The 16,184-nt window shown below is 37.7% G+C and overlaps 1 protein-coding gene across 10 annotated transcripts in view; it reads left to right on the top strand.

The window, feature by feature from the left end:
• Nucleotides 1-16,184, top strand: part of LOC139979165 (E3 SUMO-protein ligase PIAS2-like) — a 36,331-nt gene that overhangs the window by 16,401 nt on the left and 3,746 nt on the right. For 8 of the 10 annotated variants that reach the window (XR_011797098.1, XR_011797097.1, XR_011797099.1 and 5 more), the window contains exons 5-12: nucleotides 8-142; nucleotides 7,387-7,492; nucleotides 7,835-8,003; nucleotides 8,781-8,846; nucleotides 9,687-9,835; nucleotides 10,621-11,071; nucleotides 14,430-14,580; nucleotides 15,796-15,846. Coding sequence is in view for 6 of the 10 variants with exons in the window: in XM_071989883.1 (XP_071845984.1) it covers nucleotides 8-142; nucleotides 7,387-7,492; nucleotides 7,835-8,003; nucleotides 8,781-8,846; nucleotides 9,687-9,835; nucleotides 10,621-11,071; nucleotides 14,430-14,580; nucleotides 15,796-15,846 (1,278 nt within the window). In the remaining 4 variants the exon portion in view is untranslated. Of the gene's footprint in view, nucleotides 1-7; nucleotides 143-7,386; nucleotides 7,493-7,834; nucleotides 8,004-8,780; nucleotides 8,847-9,686; nucleotides 9,836-10,620; nucleotides 11,072-14,429; nucleotides 14,582-15,795; nucleotides 15,847-16,184 lie in introns of all 10 variants that reach the window. The other 2 variants (XM_071989884.1, XM_071989881.1) reach the window with 1 other exon arrangement.

The following is a 16,184-nucleotide window of genomic DNA, read 5'->3' on the forward strand; positions in this document are numbered from 1 at the left end:
CATACAGCCTTGTTACCCTCAAAATAAACCAGGAGTTGAAGCCAAAAGGCCTGGTAGACCTATTAACATAACTCCTTTGACAAGACTACTTCCATCAGCAACCAACCAAATAGAAATCCAATGGATCCCAGAAATTGCTCGGGTAAGGCAGTTTAATAATTTTACTTGATTAGAAAAGAGGTGTGCCAGTAAGTTGCAATCAGGATACATATTTGATATGTTAAGCTTGTATTTAATCATTTAAGTAATTAAACCGTGGCATTTTCTTGACTTTTGAGGTTTATTTCTCAGCAATTAAACATCCTACTACCTTTCTATTACATATGCATGTATAGAGTCTATCCCATAGAACAGGAATATAAAAAATTTGGCTACAAAAATATTGTCGGTGGCGACAAATTGTGGAATTTCAATGTGTGATAAATCGGCCAATTGTGAAACAATGCAACTGAAATTTCAGAATATGCTTATTTCATGGTGTTCCAATCATACAAAAATTTTTGGAATTTTTGGAGAGGGTGCAGCAACAACCATCCGTGATTTGACTCGGAATGACCCTATAATTAAATATTGTGTGTTCCTGTAGGGGGATTTTAAATGCATGATTTCAAGGAGGACTGCAGGGAAGCAAGTTTTTCTGACCGGGCGCAAACATTTTTGAGACAATGTTTGACATAGAGTAGAATCGAATGGAATAGATGGTAATGTAATGGTGGCTTACACCATTATCTGCTTGGTTAGTCCTCAAGAAATGATATACAATATTCAATTCAATACAGAAGTCTTTGCTAGCTTTCTCAGCACATCCCCTCCCGTATTGCATTTTAATTAGCAAAGTGTGGTGTTAATGGTGTTGTAATTATGTAATAGCACCATAATTATGATTGTGATCTGTATGTCTGCCAGCATTGACATCCTCAACCATTGTATACATGTATAAATGAAATTTCAGAAATATTAATAAAATACAAATTGGAGAAGAACTACAGTCTTGAATAAATATGATATGAAGAGAAAAGTGGTCTGAATCATAAGATTTGCCTACTGTACATTCTGTACAGTCATTTCTGAATGGGCAGTGGTCATACTGTTGCCTGTTCCTACTGCACAAGGCCTAACCTAAGTGCATGTTATAATTTATGTGAAATGACAACCTAATAATAGCTTGTCATCATATAAGGCATGGGCGGCGATCATGGGGGGGACGGGGGGGACATGTCCCCCCCAATATTTTAGGTGGGGGGGATATAGTATCTAATATCCCCCCAATATTTGGTGGCATAGTTTTTTTTGTAGCATATTTTTTTATGATATCGCTAGTAATTTCAAAATAGAAAATGCTTAGATGCAACTTACAAGGCCTGGGAAGTGCCATTTCCAGCGATCTGGGAGGCATTTTCGGCCAAAATTTTCTTTTTGCGCTTCGCGCCAACTTATGGTGGCGCTACACTTAGATAGTTTGCCTACAAGCTTCGCCCCTCCCTTGGCAAATCCCTCGCAAGGCGCCTGTCTAACCGTGTCACAATTTGTTACTATATATGACCGAGTAGTTTTTACTTTTTTTTTCGAAAAGAATAGCTAGACGGACCGCATCCGTAATGAAATTTGGTTTGCCGATGAAAAAGGAAAATAGGGCTGTAGCAACCATATTTAAAATATAAATATATATATATATATATATATATATATATACATGGGCGGCGATCATTGGGGGGGGGGGGAATATACGGTAGTATCTAATAGTATACAAATAATAAATGGTTATGAGTGCAATAGTGCAAATATTTCATGAGTTGAAAGATGGAATGTTCCATTCAACGAGGCGCAGCCGAGTTGAATGGAACATGGGGGGCGAAGGGTGGAGACCGCCCCCCCCTCGACCATATTTGTTTGGTATTTTTTTATGATATCGAAGTTTTATAGTAGCCGACATAAGAGGTTTTAATATTTGTACACCAATAAATTAACTGTGTCTGAATTTTCAAAAATTCCTTGACCAACATTCTTCATCATACTTCCCTCTACTCGTGCAATTTTGACCGGTCTGTTAGGGGTTGAAGGGGGTTTTTCTATATTGGTTGTCCATAGATGAAATTTTGTGCAACATTATGGGTATGTTTTGAATTGAATTTATTATTCAAATTCTGAACAAATAATGGGCTTAAAACCTTGAAAAGTGGGGCTGACGGGTATTGTGGGGCATTACGTAGAATTACCTACAAAAGCAATGATCCACAGGAGATGCGATGAGGTCGAACATGATGTGTGGCTGGTGACTATCTTGAAAAAGGTTATGAATGAAAAAAACTATTGGGAAAAGCTTGGTTCTCAGGCAAAAGTGTACATCTGGTTGGTCATTTTCAAGCCCGAGAAGTGCCATTTCCGGTGATCTGGGGGCTATCAGAACCAGAAATTTTCTTGTACGCTGCGAGCCAACCAATGGTGGCGCTCCGCTTACAGTAGATAGTAATTCGCCTGCACCCAAGCAAATGTCCCCCCCAATATTTGAAACAAATCGCCGCCCCTGATATAAGGCGTTTGTTCTTGGAATTTTCAATTAATTTTGACACGAAAAGGCAATTTTGAAAGTCTCATGTAGTTTATTGATCACTGTTCATTTGGTTCAGTGTAAGTGTGACTTGTGTTAAAATACTGTAGGTCACATGTATGCTATTTCCAGTGAGCAGTCAATCAAAGGCACTGTATTATATTACTGACTTGTACACTTAAATACCATTCTTTATGGGTTCTAACCACATATAGATCAATATACTATTATTCAACGTTTTATGTGATCAGGAAGTACAAAATGCTGGTACCAGGGTTATATTACTAGAGGTTTTGAATCTGTTAAAAGTGTGTAGGTTATTCCGGGTTGCATGCAAAGCTATTGAAAGGTTTCACTTTTTTTTCAGGGTTTTTGGTTACTTTCCATAGGCAAGCAATGGACCTATACAGTCAAGTTGGCATGTGTGGGGGTGTGTGCGTGCGTTTATGTGTGTGTGTGTGCGTCATGCACTAGATTGTAAACATGATATCTTAAGATCGGTAACCTTTGCAGTTTTCATATTTGGATCAAAGGAGCTCATATCTACTTGTAAGGATAGCATTATGTAGTGTAAAGTTTTTAAACAATTTGGTGTAGGTCAGAGCTTATAATTTAAGGTCACCAGAGATCAAAATTGAAATACTTGTAAACACGATATCTCAAAATAGGTAACCTCTGCAGTTTTCATATTTGGAATGTGGCTTCCACGTAACTAGTGCAAGAACCCTATTGTTGTGGGTAGAGGACAACGGTCATTTGGGGCCAGCAGAGAGCAAAATGTGAAAATCTCATATACACTGCATCTACAGAACCTGAACATCAAAGGAGCTCATATATGCAAAGGTCATTTGGGGTCAGCAGAGGTTAAAATGCCAAAATATCAAATTACTTTATCATGAGAACTTTACCTTCAAAAAGAGATTTTATAGGTATGGTAGCTAACCCAAATGGTAAGTAAAATTGTTCCACAATTTGGTATAGGTGAAAGCTCAATTAAAGTTTGCAGAAGTCAAACCCTACAAAATATCTAAAGGTCAGGTCTCAGTGAAGATGAGAAACTTATGCTAAGTGGACTTTCCTGTGTGTAGTAGAACCTCCTTGCTGTTTTAGGTGGAGGTCAAAGGTCAGCTTAGGCATGTAATATGAACTTCGACCAGGGTTAGCTTAGCAAACCACTCTTGTGCTGCATATGTACTGTATTTAAAGGCAAGTACTGCCGCAAGGGGTATCTCTCTGGTTCAACGGTTGCAGTGTTGTTACCATTTGGAAAAAATTATGCAAACATTTATATTACAACAAGAATATTGATAAATTATTGCTTTAAAAAACCAGTATATGGGAGAGATTGTCCCACGTTGTTGGAGTACATTGCTTATTTCTTGATTCTGAAGCATTTTCAGAATTGTCAAGTTTTCAATTTTGTTTCTTGTTCATATATTTTGTTTGCCTTTTTACTCCTTTCTGAATGATTGTCTACATTTGCTTACAAACCAAGTCTGGCAATATGAGCAGGATTTCTATTTCAAGCCAACTGAATGTTCAGATCCTCAGCATTTGATGAAATTTAAAACACGACTTAAAAATAATACCTCTAGACCCGTGCAAAATTCAGACCTTCAAATTTCTGCATTATTTATGGAAAGCTTGAGGTTCAGTACTAGGTATGAAAGTTATTTCCAGCATTATGGGGCATGCAGTATTGGAAAGTGCGCTCCTCCAGCTGGGAAATAAAATACACTCAAGAGAGCGATTCTGGCTAGGTTGCATCAGCGTGGGATGTGACGTCGTCGTCGCTCCATTTTCGTAGTATACTCATATGCATGACTATGTGTTGAGTTATAATGTCCTTGGTGTAGTGCCAGGCTACTTGTCTGTTCTGACAACATAAACCTTCATCTGTGGGCAGATCAATACCCTCACATTACCTTCTGTCCTTGTGGGATAAACTCAACCAACCTGGAACGTTCATAGGCACATCAAATACAAAGTTTCTGAATTATACCTCAACAATGTAACTTAGTGACCTGTAGCTGGTTAAAGTCAATGAATGTTGCTAGGCATTGTAAATATACACATTTCTTATTTTCCCTTCCACGAAATAGCAAAGACTCTCCACATATGAAAGTGTGCCATAGTCCACGCTGCAATATGTCTGCATTGTAGAACAATATATCCATGGGCGTCAGCAGGTTTCAGAAAGTGGGGGGGACACTATACTATCTAAGCGGAGCGCCACCATTGGTTGGCGCTTAGCGTACCAGAAAATTTTGGGTACATAAGACCCCCTAGATCGCAGGAGACGGCCTTCCTGAGTCGTTTTTAGTTACATCAGAACCAGATCTGTGAGGAGAAATTTTGTCTCACAAAACTAAATTCCGACAGAAAGTACTGGTAGAAAGATGCCGTTCTGACACCAAGGGAAACGAATTACACAGCGTCCATCTCAAACGAAATATTTTCGGTAGTTTGGTATCATATAATACCCTGCATACAGGCAGAATACTGTCTGTAGGGCCTAAAATATATGATATTACCTTCCTGGTGGGGTCTTCGACTTGTTTTCAAGTTGAAATGCGTCGTTTTCTCTGATTCACAGTGTAGGGCAAGGGGAATTCCATTTCTGGCGAGAAGGGGTGCTTCCACAAAACACTCTAAAACATCGTTCAAACATCGCACAAACTTTTATCAGAGGTCTCGGACGAAGCGGGGAGGGTGAATATCGGAGGAAGGGGGATAAAGGGCCAAGCACTGTCCTAATTTCCAGTGCAATTTATTGATAATGATTCTTAAGTTAGATTCTACTTGAATCAGCTCAGCAATTGTGATAGAAAATCGCGCATATGCATGTGATTTTTTTAATAACTGCTCTGAAAAGTGGGGGGGACAAATGATATGATATCCCCTCCACTTTTGAAAGTGGGGGGACATGTCCCCCCTGTCCCCCACCTGTTGACGCCCATGAATATATCAGTCCTGAGTATAAACAAACACCAGACCAGTTTACAGTGTTAGGTAAATCTACTAGTTTGCTTGATGGACATAAATTTAATAGGATTTATTTCATTTTAGTCTCACCTGTCTCATGCACATACGCACTCCGATCTACCTACAGTACTGTAGGTTACGATGCTTGGTAACATTTTTGCATTGCGTCCTGCTGAGCCACCCCCCCCCTCCCCCACGCACTCTTAATCACTGTACTTCCACTGAGAAAGTCCTATCTCTACTGTTCCATAATTTAAAACATATACTGCACATTATGTGTAAAATTATTATGTACATGTGCATTGATAACATACTTTACAGACTCACCACATACTGTAAATAAAACATTGAAACATTTGTTACTACTGTAAGTACTGTACATGCCACCTATTTTACTGATACATGAAACTGCTGCAGTCTGTACATGTACTGATTAATATACTGTAGAGATGTAACAAACTGTACTACCTTACCCCCCCCCCCCCAGCACAACCTTCAGCTGTGGCAGTTGTATGAGTTACTGTATATGCCATAAGGAATATCACAGATGATGTATGTTGTGTCGTACAATTTGGCAGTATAGCGTTTAAGTTACCTAACATGATATATATATATGACTATGTATATAGCCACTCTGTACTGACACAGATAATTGGCCACTTGAGGAAGTTACTACAGGGCATCTAATAATTCTGTTGTTGTATGTGCCAAGTAAGCCATGGGAAGATACTGTATGCTCTATATGGCAGTTAGGTGTTGAATTACATAACATGTAGATCTATAATAGACTTTCTGCTGGGCACAGTGATCTTATCAACACTGAGTAAACATGCAAGACATGCTTAGTTGTCAGGGTTTTAAAAGGTATTCCATTATCCTTTACACTCAGTTACTGCCATTTGGATGTAACAAATGTGGAATGAAACAGGAACAGCTGAGATTTATTTCAGGGCATTCTTAATTTTCAGAGGTCTCTATGGTTTGGTGTGACCTATCAGGGTACTCAGTAATCACCCCCTTTTCTAATTCCCACCTCTCCCAGTCTTTTTTGCCCCCTTCCCCTTAAAATGTGACCTTTTCTCTTGTTCCAAGCTAAAGCTGCCTAGATGTAAGCCTTGATATTAAACACACTGTAACTTGATTACCATAGTTTGTACTCATAAATTATTCATACTCTAACACTCACTGGATTGTCTGCCTCATCCATGTTGAAGGCCATACAGGAAATCATGTATGCATATTGTCATGTAGAGTCTCGCTAATTGAGGTAATCACACGAGTGCTGTGAAAAGTCACCTCAATGAATAATGCACATAATCTCTGCCACCAAGTGGAGTAAATTGAGATAATTCAAACAAGTTTAGGCATAATCAGGAACTCTACTGTGGTAGATTTCCATAATGAGAATACACATAGTTATTTACTGTGCGTTGATTAAGTTTAACTGTTTAAGCTAACCACATAGAAATGATGTGCATTTATGTAGTAAATCAACCACTCTTTGTGAACATTGGATTGTAATTTCACTTGGCCTTTCTTGATGATGTGGTCAACCTGTTAAATCAAACAACGTTCTCTCTCTGTCAGCTCTGCATGGGTCCTCAGGCTCATTTACACCAAGCCTTCAGCCTCCAGCCTCCAGCCTTCAAGCCTTCGGCACTTCAGCCTTCAAGCCTTCAGCACCTTTAGAGTACTACCTGTAGAGTGATTTGAGACATTTCTATTAGAAAGTTTGAAAAAGTTCATTTTGCTATCCTAACCGAAATGCTGAACCACTAAAATGTACGACAACTTCATAAATCGTATTCATTCCTCCATTCAACGAGAACTCTCTTCTTTTCTTCTTTGTCTAGTCATATTGTGCAACAGTACACCTTGTCAGGCAGGTCACCTCAGAGGACCTCCTGTCCCGGCTCAAAGCTAGAAATGTTCGTAATCCTGATCACTCAAGAGCCTCCAGTAAGTATCTATGCCTAAGTTATGGTCTTGTCTTCTTTCTGTGAAAGCAGGTCTTGGTAACTTCCCCCACCCCCCCCCCCCCACCCACCCCATATGTAGGAGCTGTGTGATGCACAGATTAAAGCAACAGTAGAGCTCTGAATAGTTCAATATCCTAGGACATTAAAAGTAAATGAAACTTTTTCGCAAAAATTTGAAAAGTACCAGGTAGCATGACTTTATTATTTTTCAAATGCTTAAAATCTTTTGAAAATGTATCCCCTTAAAATTGAATTGTTTACAGTTAAAAAAAAATCCTTGAATTTGTTTCTGCATTAATTGGTATCATTTTTATCCAAACAGTCAAAGAAAAGCTAGCACACGACCCAGACAGTGAGATTGCTACCACTAGCCTCAGGGTGTCACTGATGTGTCCGTTGGGTAAAATGAGGATGCAGTTACCCTGTCGTGCACTTACCTGTACTCACCTCCAGTGCTTTGATGCTGCCCTCTATCTCAAGATGAATGAACGGTACAGGATTTACCCTCCTCGCATTGTGTCTTTTCGTAATTCAATCCTCTCATTGTCTCCTTATAAAATAAATCACCGTCTAGACAGAGTCATGTTTTGACTTTCGGTGTAAAAAAGCTCTGTGGGGCAGGCATCCAGAGGTCAAGCATAGAGTACTCAACATTTATTTGGAAATAATTCACAAAACTTTTGAAGGAACTTTGGCTTAATAACAAAAAAAATGACATTTCTGAAGAAATTTTGCTTTGAAACATAGAATACTCAACATGTATTGGCAAGAATTCACAAAAATGTTATGAGGAACTTTGGCATTTAAAAGATTGACATTTTAGAGAAATTTTGCTTTGAAACTTAGAATACTCAACATGTATTGAAAGAATTCCAAAAAATGTTTTGAGGAACTTTGACATTTAAAAGATTGACACTTTAGAGAAATTTTGCATTGAAACATTGGCTTGCAGAAAAAGAGGGGTGATGAGCCCAACTTTGATTAAAGAGTCGTTGTTTGTTTTAATCGAGTCATTGACAAACTGTTCTGGGAGTTGACCAGAGATGGATTATGATTTAATTACAACATAATTTGGTTGTTGCAAACACACAGTAATATGATGTAGTATGGCTATTGTTTGCTGGCTCTTGTCAAGGTTCATGTTGCCTCATTTTCTACAGTGCTATATTTATCCCATTTTACAAAGTTGTATCAGCTCCATTGCAAAACATTTGGCTAATTAATCTCTACTGTTTGACAAATGTGTTTGCTGTTTTCTGTTTCTCTAGGAAGCCTACTTGGATCTGTCCTGTTTGTGACAAGAAAGCTCCCTTTGACCAATTGTCCATAGATGGGTAAGAAGTGTCCATGTCTTATTTTCTTTCTGTCCCCCTCATTTGTCCATTTTTTTCCTTCTTTTATTTCATATAATTGATGAAGTCAAATATTTTTTCTGTCATGAAAAGGTTGTCCGCATACCCAAGCATCAGTGTTTTACATGTTGTACAAGATAACCAAAACTTTCATTATTGTCTATGTATGATTCTGATATTGCCGTCCTGAAGTGGTGCGTCTTCCCTTAAAGTTGCTAAATTAGTCTAATTTATGCTGAATACAGGGTGACAGTAAGCATAGTTGTCCTTGGGAGCCAGTGTTCCAATAAGTAGATACCAGTATCTTAAACTGTGTTAACGGTCTTGCTGAAAGAGTTACGTATTGACTAGTTCATGAAACCTTTTTGTGAGGTTAGATAAGGTGGATTCAAACAGACTACTTCTGATTCAGTTTTATGAAAATCACTGTATTTGTGGGGTCTAATTGAGGTGATTTGCATATCTACGCAGTTCATACCACTGTCTTGCTGGGGGAAAGGGGGGGGCTTCATTCTAGTTATTATAGGCTCCAGTTGGGACATACCATTGTCTCTGCAGGACAAATCTAGTGACAGTTTTGACAAACAATCAGTCACCAAGGTTACAAGGCCTATCTGATATATAAGGAAGTCCTTCTCCAGTATTAACTGTGTACAGGTTAATTGTACAGTAGGTATTGGTTGTGAAAGATGTCCATTTTGTTTGACGGTATTTTAAGTATTGGTTAGTTTTCAGGTTTACGTGTCCTACATCGCAGCACATTAACCATTTGTGAGCTTGACAATCTAACTGCATCGTTTTTATCTATGTATCTGTATACAGGTTATTTATGGAAATACTACAGAACCCACCAGAATCAAATGAGATACAGTTCCTGGAAGATGGTTCCTGGAGGCCGATGGAGATTGAAATCAAGAGAGAGCCCCATTTCTTGTCGCCTTCGACACCAAACTCGTCTTCAATAAACTTAGGTCCGTTTCATTATAATGTGTGTATTTAGTTAGTGCTTTATAAAGCAACAAATCTATATATATATATATATATATATATATATATGCACTGAAAACAAGATTGAGGTTCATTTGTAACATTTATGAACCAATTCGGAATAGAATGTAAACTCTGTGTTGGGCAACACTGTTTTGTTACTCTCTATGCAGGTAAAGTAACATTAATGTTTGGTTCTCAAATCACATGAAACCAATGTTTCGAGTTTCTACAAGATTTTCTCAAGTAACTACATTTCTTATAGTGTTTTTTTCTCACTAGTAGACAAGAAGTACAGTTGGTTGGTAATAATAACCAAGAGTTACTAGTTGACTGAAGATAACAATTCAGCTTCAATACTGATATCATGCACTGTTTATCAGGTATGGGTACATTGCCTATGAAGGTGTCCTAGGATAGTGTCGATATTTTTAATTATTCTTATGATTTTTTCTCAATTTTTAATAAAAGAATACCACCCACATACCTCTTATATATGCAGTGACATGTATGCAACAAACTAATGATGATATATCTTGTGCTCTAGATATGTATTTGTGTATGAGAGACATTGTGTGGGATACACAAACCAGATACTACAGTACAACTTAATAGTTTATTCTACCGATGCTCAGAATATTCTAACTGAGGACTTGGATTTGTTTTTAATAGCTGGTGGCTTCCTTTTGTTTCGCTCCTTTTCTCATGTAGTAAGTTTTTCCCATCGTGTGTCAAGTTATATTCATTGTAACATACATTTTCTCTCCAGAATCTGGCAATAGTAGAGACAGCAACGAACCTCCAGTCATTGACCTCACGATAAGTTCTGACAGTGATTCGGACTCTGAGGACATCAAAACTGAGAGAAAGCATCCCCATGACATCGCCAGTGCTCTCAATTTTGATCTCGACCAGGAAATTCAGAGAGATCTTCTACAAACCCCTCCTGTGGAGACTCAGTTATCACCAGCTCCAGGTACACCCATCTCAGATACCCCTTCCATCGCCACGGGTTCCCCATCTTCGCCCGTCAGCCCTAGTAAGCCGGGACCGTCGAGGAGTCCACAGGCGAGAGGCAGCAGCCGTCTGACTGATATTCTGGATCAGGAGTTCTCCCGGCAAGAGTCCAGTATGCCGTACCCATGTAGCCCCCTCACGGACTACCACAGGGGTCACTTGGACAGTGATAGGGAAGGCGTCAGCCTCATGCCTCATAGACGGTTAGTAGACTCTTTACGCTGTTCTGCTCGAAAGTATCGGGCATCTAATCATGAAAAGAAGGAGGAGGATGAGGATGTTGAGGATAGAAGGAAATATTTAAGAAAGAGGAAGAGAGGAGATGAGTCACACAGGGAGAGTAGGAACAGATTATTGTGACGATAAGCCCCTTACTTAGAGAGAAGTGGTGGCTTATATTCTAGCCAGGTCAAATTTGAATGACATGATATTAAACTAACAAAAACAATGAGGGGGGCGGGGGGGGGACAAGAAAAGAGGTTGTATACAATTCCCATTGTGTTTTTTGAATGTTCCTCTGCTGAGTTATTCTGGTAACCAACTATGCATGAAGAAAAGCGGACGGCCAAAATTATCTCACTAATCTTAGAAACTTCCTCGTTTACGGAGTTTGCTAGCAAGTGGTTTGGAATGTAACGTTCACCTCACTTATTATTCCCACTTTCATCCCCCCACCCCCCCCCCCAATCCCACTCTGGTTCAGCATGCTCAAAGCATTTACAATGGTCTCGCTTTAGCTTTCATCTTTTCAATGCCTGACCTCAATATATCCTGCGTGTCTATATCTTTTTACAAGAACCTTTCTGGAGATTTTATCGGCTTAGTTCAATCAGTTACCTGTTCATAATGTTTTATTCATGAAACACTCCGTTTATGTGGCAAATTACAGTAGGTTTGTGTCAATTAACTGCTTCTAGGAGATGTTTGATTTCTTGTTTGCCTGCCCGCCCAGTTTGTTTTTGTTCATACCTTTTAGTGTTTACTTTTTTCGTTTGTTTTGGTTTGTTTCTTGTAAATTGAATTTTGTTTATATACTTTCCTGTTAATGATTTGCAGTCACAGCTCTTGCCTTTTAAAAACATAAATATTTAGCTTTAGAGGTTCTGTATGACGTTGCAGAAAATATATGAATGTTTGAACGAAATCTCACATAACCAGCAATGGGTACAGACCCTCAAATAAATGTGAATTAATTATTTAATACCCTGCATCTAACTTGTGTAAACCTGTCCCAATTACGGGGGGAAACATTTTCTTTATTTCTTTGTGAAGGGAAGTTGTTGCATTTTTCTCTTTTTGGTAAATTGGTTCAAGTTAGCAATCAAGTGTAATCTTTTTAACACTATTGAATTATGCTTTCTTTTATATTCATTAACTTATCTCCAATTATTTTTTTTGTTGCAATTCTTTATCAGAGATATTATATAACTTTGCATGTTGAGAAAATTAAAGCTTTCATTTTCTATGCTTTTTAAACTTCTGCCTGTTGCTTTGTACTATTTAGTGAATAGGCCTAGAGTTGCATGCACATAGACATACACTCGAGGGATCCATCAGGGCATGATTCCTGCTCTGCCAAGATGGAGACTAACACATCATGCTCTTAGTGGAAGCCAAAATACTTTAATATACCAAATATCATGGTAATGCTCTCAAATATTGAAAGATGTTATATTTAGTAGTGCACCGACTTACCGAAATATGTTTCGCTAAAATTGAATGCATTTAAAAATGTCTCGAAAAATGCTGAACAAAAACAATCCAGTGACATTTTGATCCTCGCCACATCCTCCCTGTCCCATGTACCTGTTCCCTTCCACGCTCACCTTCCTCTAGTTTCTATCACAATCATAAGTATCAGATTTGTTCCCTTAACTCTTTTTTAAGTTCCCAAGATCTGTGTAAATGTTCTGTACAGGTTTACGTCCCCCATTGTAATGATCTATATATGTACTGTAGGTCTATACAGTCAACTCCTGCCAGAGCTAACTGCACACAATAGTACATAGCCATGGTAACTATTGTTAAATATTTGGGTACTGCTACTCTGTAAGATGTCTATTAAGCATGGTAACAGGATATAACTTGCTGGGTACTGCTACTCTGTTAGATGTCTTTTAAGCATGGTAACAGGATATAGCTTACTGCTCATTGTAACTCCAACAAAGGAATCTTGATGACAAACCAATTCTTTTGTTACCCTAAATTTGAATTCTCTTTAGTTCTAAGTTTATTTTTTTAATTTTTTTTTTATGCCAAATGCTTTATTAAACTTGAATAAGACATCCTGGTACATTCAAAATAAATGATACATATTTTATGGGAAACCCTCTTTTACTAAATTATAAAATACATTAATAGAAAAGAAATTAACCACGGCCTCACACACCATAGAAGAGAATATACATGGACCATGCACATGACACTAGTTGCATGCTGGCAGTGCAGAACCCAATATGAGGCTTGAAGCTACCAAATGAGTTTCTCTAGGTGTATTTCAAGATGAGAATGTTGAGAGTCACAGCATTACATTTGTTTATTATTGTTTTGTTTTTAGTATTGTTTGATGTTTGTTATTGTTTATGTAGTAGAGTTGTGTTGGGTGTTATGTTTGTGGGACTTAGTTGTGAGTCTATCACACCTTTAGCTGTCACAAACTTCAACAAGTACTCTGGGAGTTACAATGGTCTTTGTAGAGGAAGCAGACTTGATAAAACAACTCTAGGAGGTGATTGTGGTACATATTCCATGCCATTCAAAAAAAAATTAGAATTCCATAGCAACGTAGGCTATCACAGTAGTTGGACTAGTTGAGCATCATTTGAAGTAATGAAAATGAAAAAGGCCAAAAGTTTGAAATTTCCATATTTCAGATGTAGATAATACTTCAAAGGGAAGAGTTTAGTGATGAAATTTTAATGATTGAATCAATTCATTAATCTTTTAGTGAACAAATCTTGTGTGACCAAATGCAATACTACTTTGATTAATATTGGCTCAGTTTGGAAAACTTGCCATTTAAAACAGAAGCATGGTTGAATATGATATCTATTAAGGTAATGGTATGACTCTGAATGTGATAACCTTGGGCTGTGATTGGGACTAATTAATTAATCAATTAATTAAACGAACTTTCATTGCACTCTCATACTGATCATCATTGAAGAAGCAGGATATGCAGATCTTTACTTTCAATGACATGGCAGATTTCAGTGCATGATTGGTGAAATTTAATGCACAAAATTGATGTTTTTTATTTTTTATTTCAGAGATCATTTATGTTACAATTTTGTTTTTTGTGTGTATAGTAAAATGCTGTAATTTTTCAGTTGTAAATCACTCTGCAAAATGCTTGTCATTAGAAAATATAACATGGTATCGTTTAATACTGCCATCATTCCATTCCGCTACTTAATATGCTTTCTGTATGACAAGATCTGACCCCTGCTTGAACTCTGTATGAGTTCTCATGAAGCTGCCTACTCGTTTTCTTCCATATTAACCATACCGGCGATTGCACTGTTAGACATTAATCCACTAATCTCTGTGTTTTGTTTACAGATTAATACCTTCACCACACCATAGTCTGTTCGCAGACATGCCATCATCACAACCATCTACAGCACCCTTACCACCAACTCAAGTTCTGCCCGATTACTTCCCTTACTCAAGCCCTTACCAGGCAGCTCCGCTGCCACAGCTCTCAAATGCAGGTGAGTCATTACCATCTTACCAAATATATCCATTTATTCTCAGCCAGAATCTGTTGAAGGTAAGCAATGGGTGGTAGATACAAGAGATCCAGGGTGGTTTGTGCAGATTGAGTATTTATATAATCATGAATGACTCATTAGTAGTAGTTTACAAAAAAAATGACTGAAGTAATTCAAAGACTAAAAACTAGGAAATAAACAACCAAGTGTGCAAGAGTAACTGAATTAGCTAAAGACTAGGGAATTAACAACCAAGTGTGCAAGAGTAACTGAATTAGCTAAAGACTAGGGAATTAACAACCAAGTGTGCAAGAGTAACTGAAGTAACTTAAGACTAGGAAATTAACAACCAAGTGTGCAAGAATGACTGAAGTAACTGATAGTTCCCTAGTCTTAGTTATTGACTTTAACGAGGACGTCCTTGTCCTCGTTAGAAGTCACCAACTAAAGACCAGGGAACTATCAACCCAAATTTGCAAGAGTAAATAAATATCTTCTTTCCTCTTCCATGTAGAATGTCTTGTTAACTTCCACCCATTTCCAAGAGTGTATTTATAGGTTAGGCTATAAAACTAGGCCATGTCATCTAGAGCCTGGAAGCCCCTGTACTTTCTTACTTTTTTGGAAACCTAGTTTTTAGTTGTTGAACTACTTCAGTCTTTCTGATGAAGCCAGTATGTAAATGTAAAAATGTTAAAAGGCAAAAAGTGAGGTGTTTAAATGTTAAAAATTTAAACTAGGGCTGTGAATTGTCGTTGATACTATCTATACTTTGGTAGAATTGTAATCTTAGATTCATGACTAGGAATGTTTCCTTTTAACACGTAATGCTGCTGTTTCTGACAATGAGAATAATACTGCATTCTGTGGTGTCACCTGACAATATTTTACTCAGATTGACACAGTGAGTTGGATGTGTTTTATGAAGGATACTGTGCGTTGGAAGTACCTTAGAGTTAAAAGTCACTTGCTTGATACTGTCTGTGAAATGCAGATAGTACAACCACATCAAGGCAGTAGGTTGCAATAAGGAATATACAACAACAAGATTAAGCATAATTCGCTGCTGTTATCTGAATTAATTGATTGTTATGAGGTTTTACTATATAATTGAATCTAATTAATAGCAATCACATTGCCCGGTGGCTGCTTCAAGTTAATGTCATAAATCAATAGTATAAATAAATCAAAGCCTTTCTTTCTTTCTTTCTTCTGATTTCACAGACATCGGTGATCTGTTCAGTTTACTGCAGCAAGAAATCCCAGTGAGTATTCAGTGATTGGCTGAATGATAAGGGAAATATTCAAGTAAAATCATTTATCTTTAAAATTATTTGTAACGATTGAAGCTCAGTTTTAAGTTTTAGGAACTTTCTAGTCTCATCTCCTCCACAAAGCTCTCTGGACCGATTTTATGGTAGACAATATGTACTCTGTACTCCTTATTTCATTTAAAGTGCAACAAATTTAGTCAAGCAACCCCGCTGGTCATGTCTTATTGTTTGTAGTAGTAGTAATATTATGATAAGGGCAAAATATATAAACAGAAACTGTTATATTTTTGTGGGTTTTTTTGGTACTTAAAGATAGGGTCAGCTTACAA

This window comes from Apostichopus japonicus, chromosome 13, assembly GCF_037975245.1.
Source record: "Apostichopus japonicus isolate 1M-3 chromosome 13, ASM3797524v1, whole genome shotgun sequence".
In the NCBI taxonomy this organism is placed as follows: Eukaryota; Metazoa; Echinodermata; class Holothuroidea; order Aspidochirotida; family Stichopodidae; genus Apostichopus; species Apostichopus japonicus.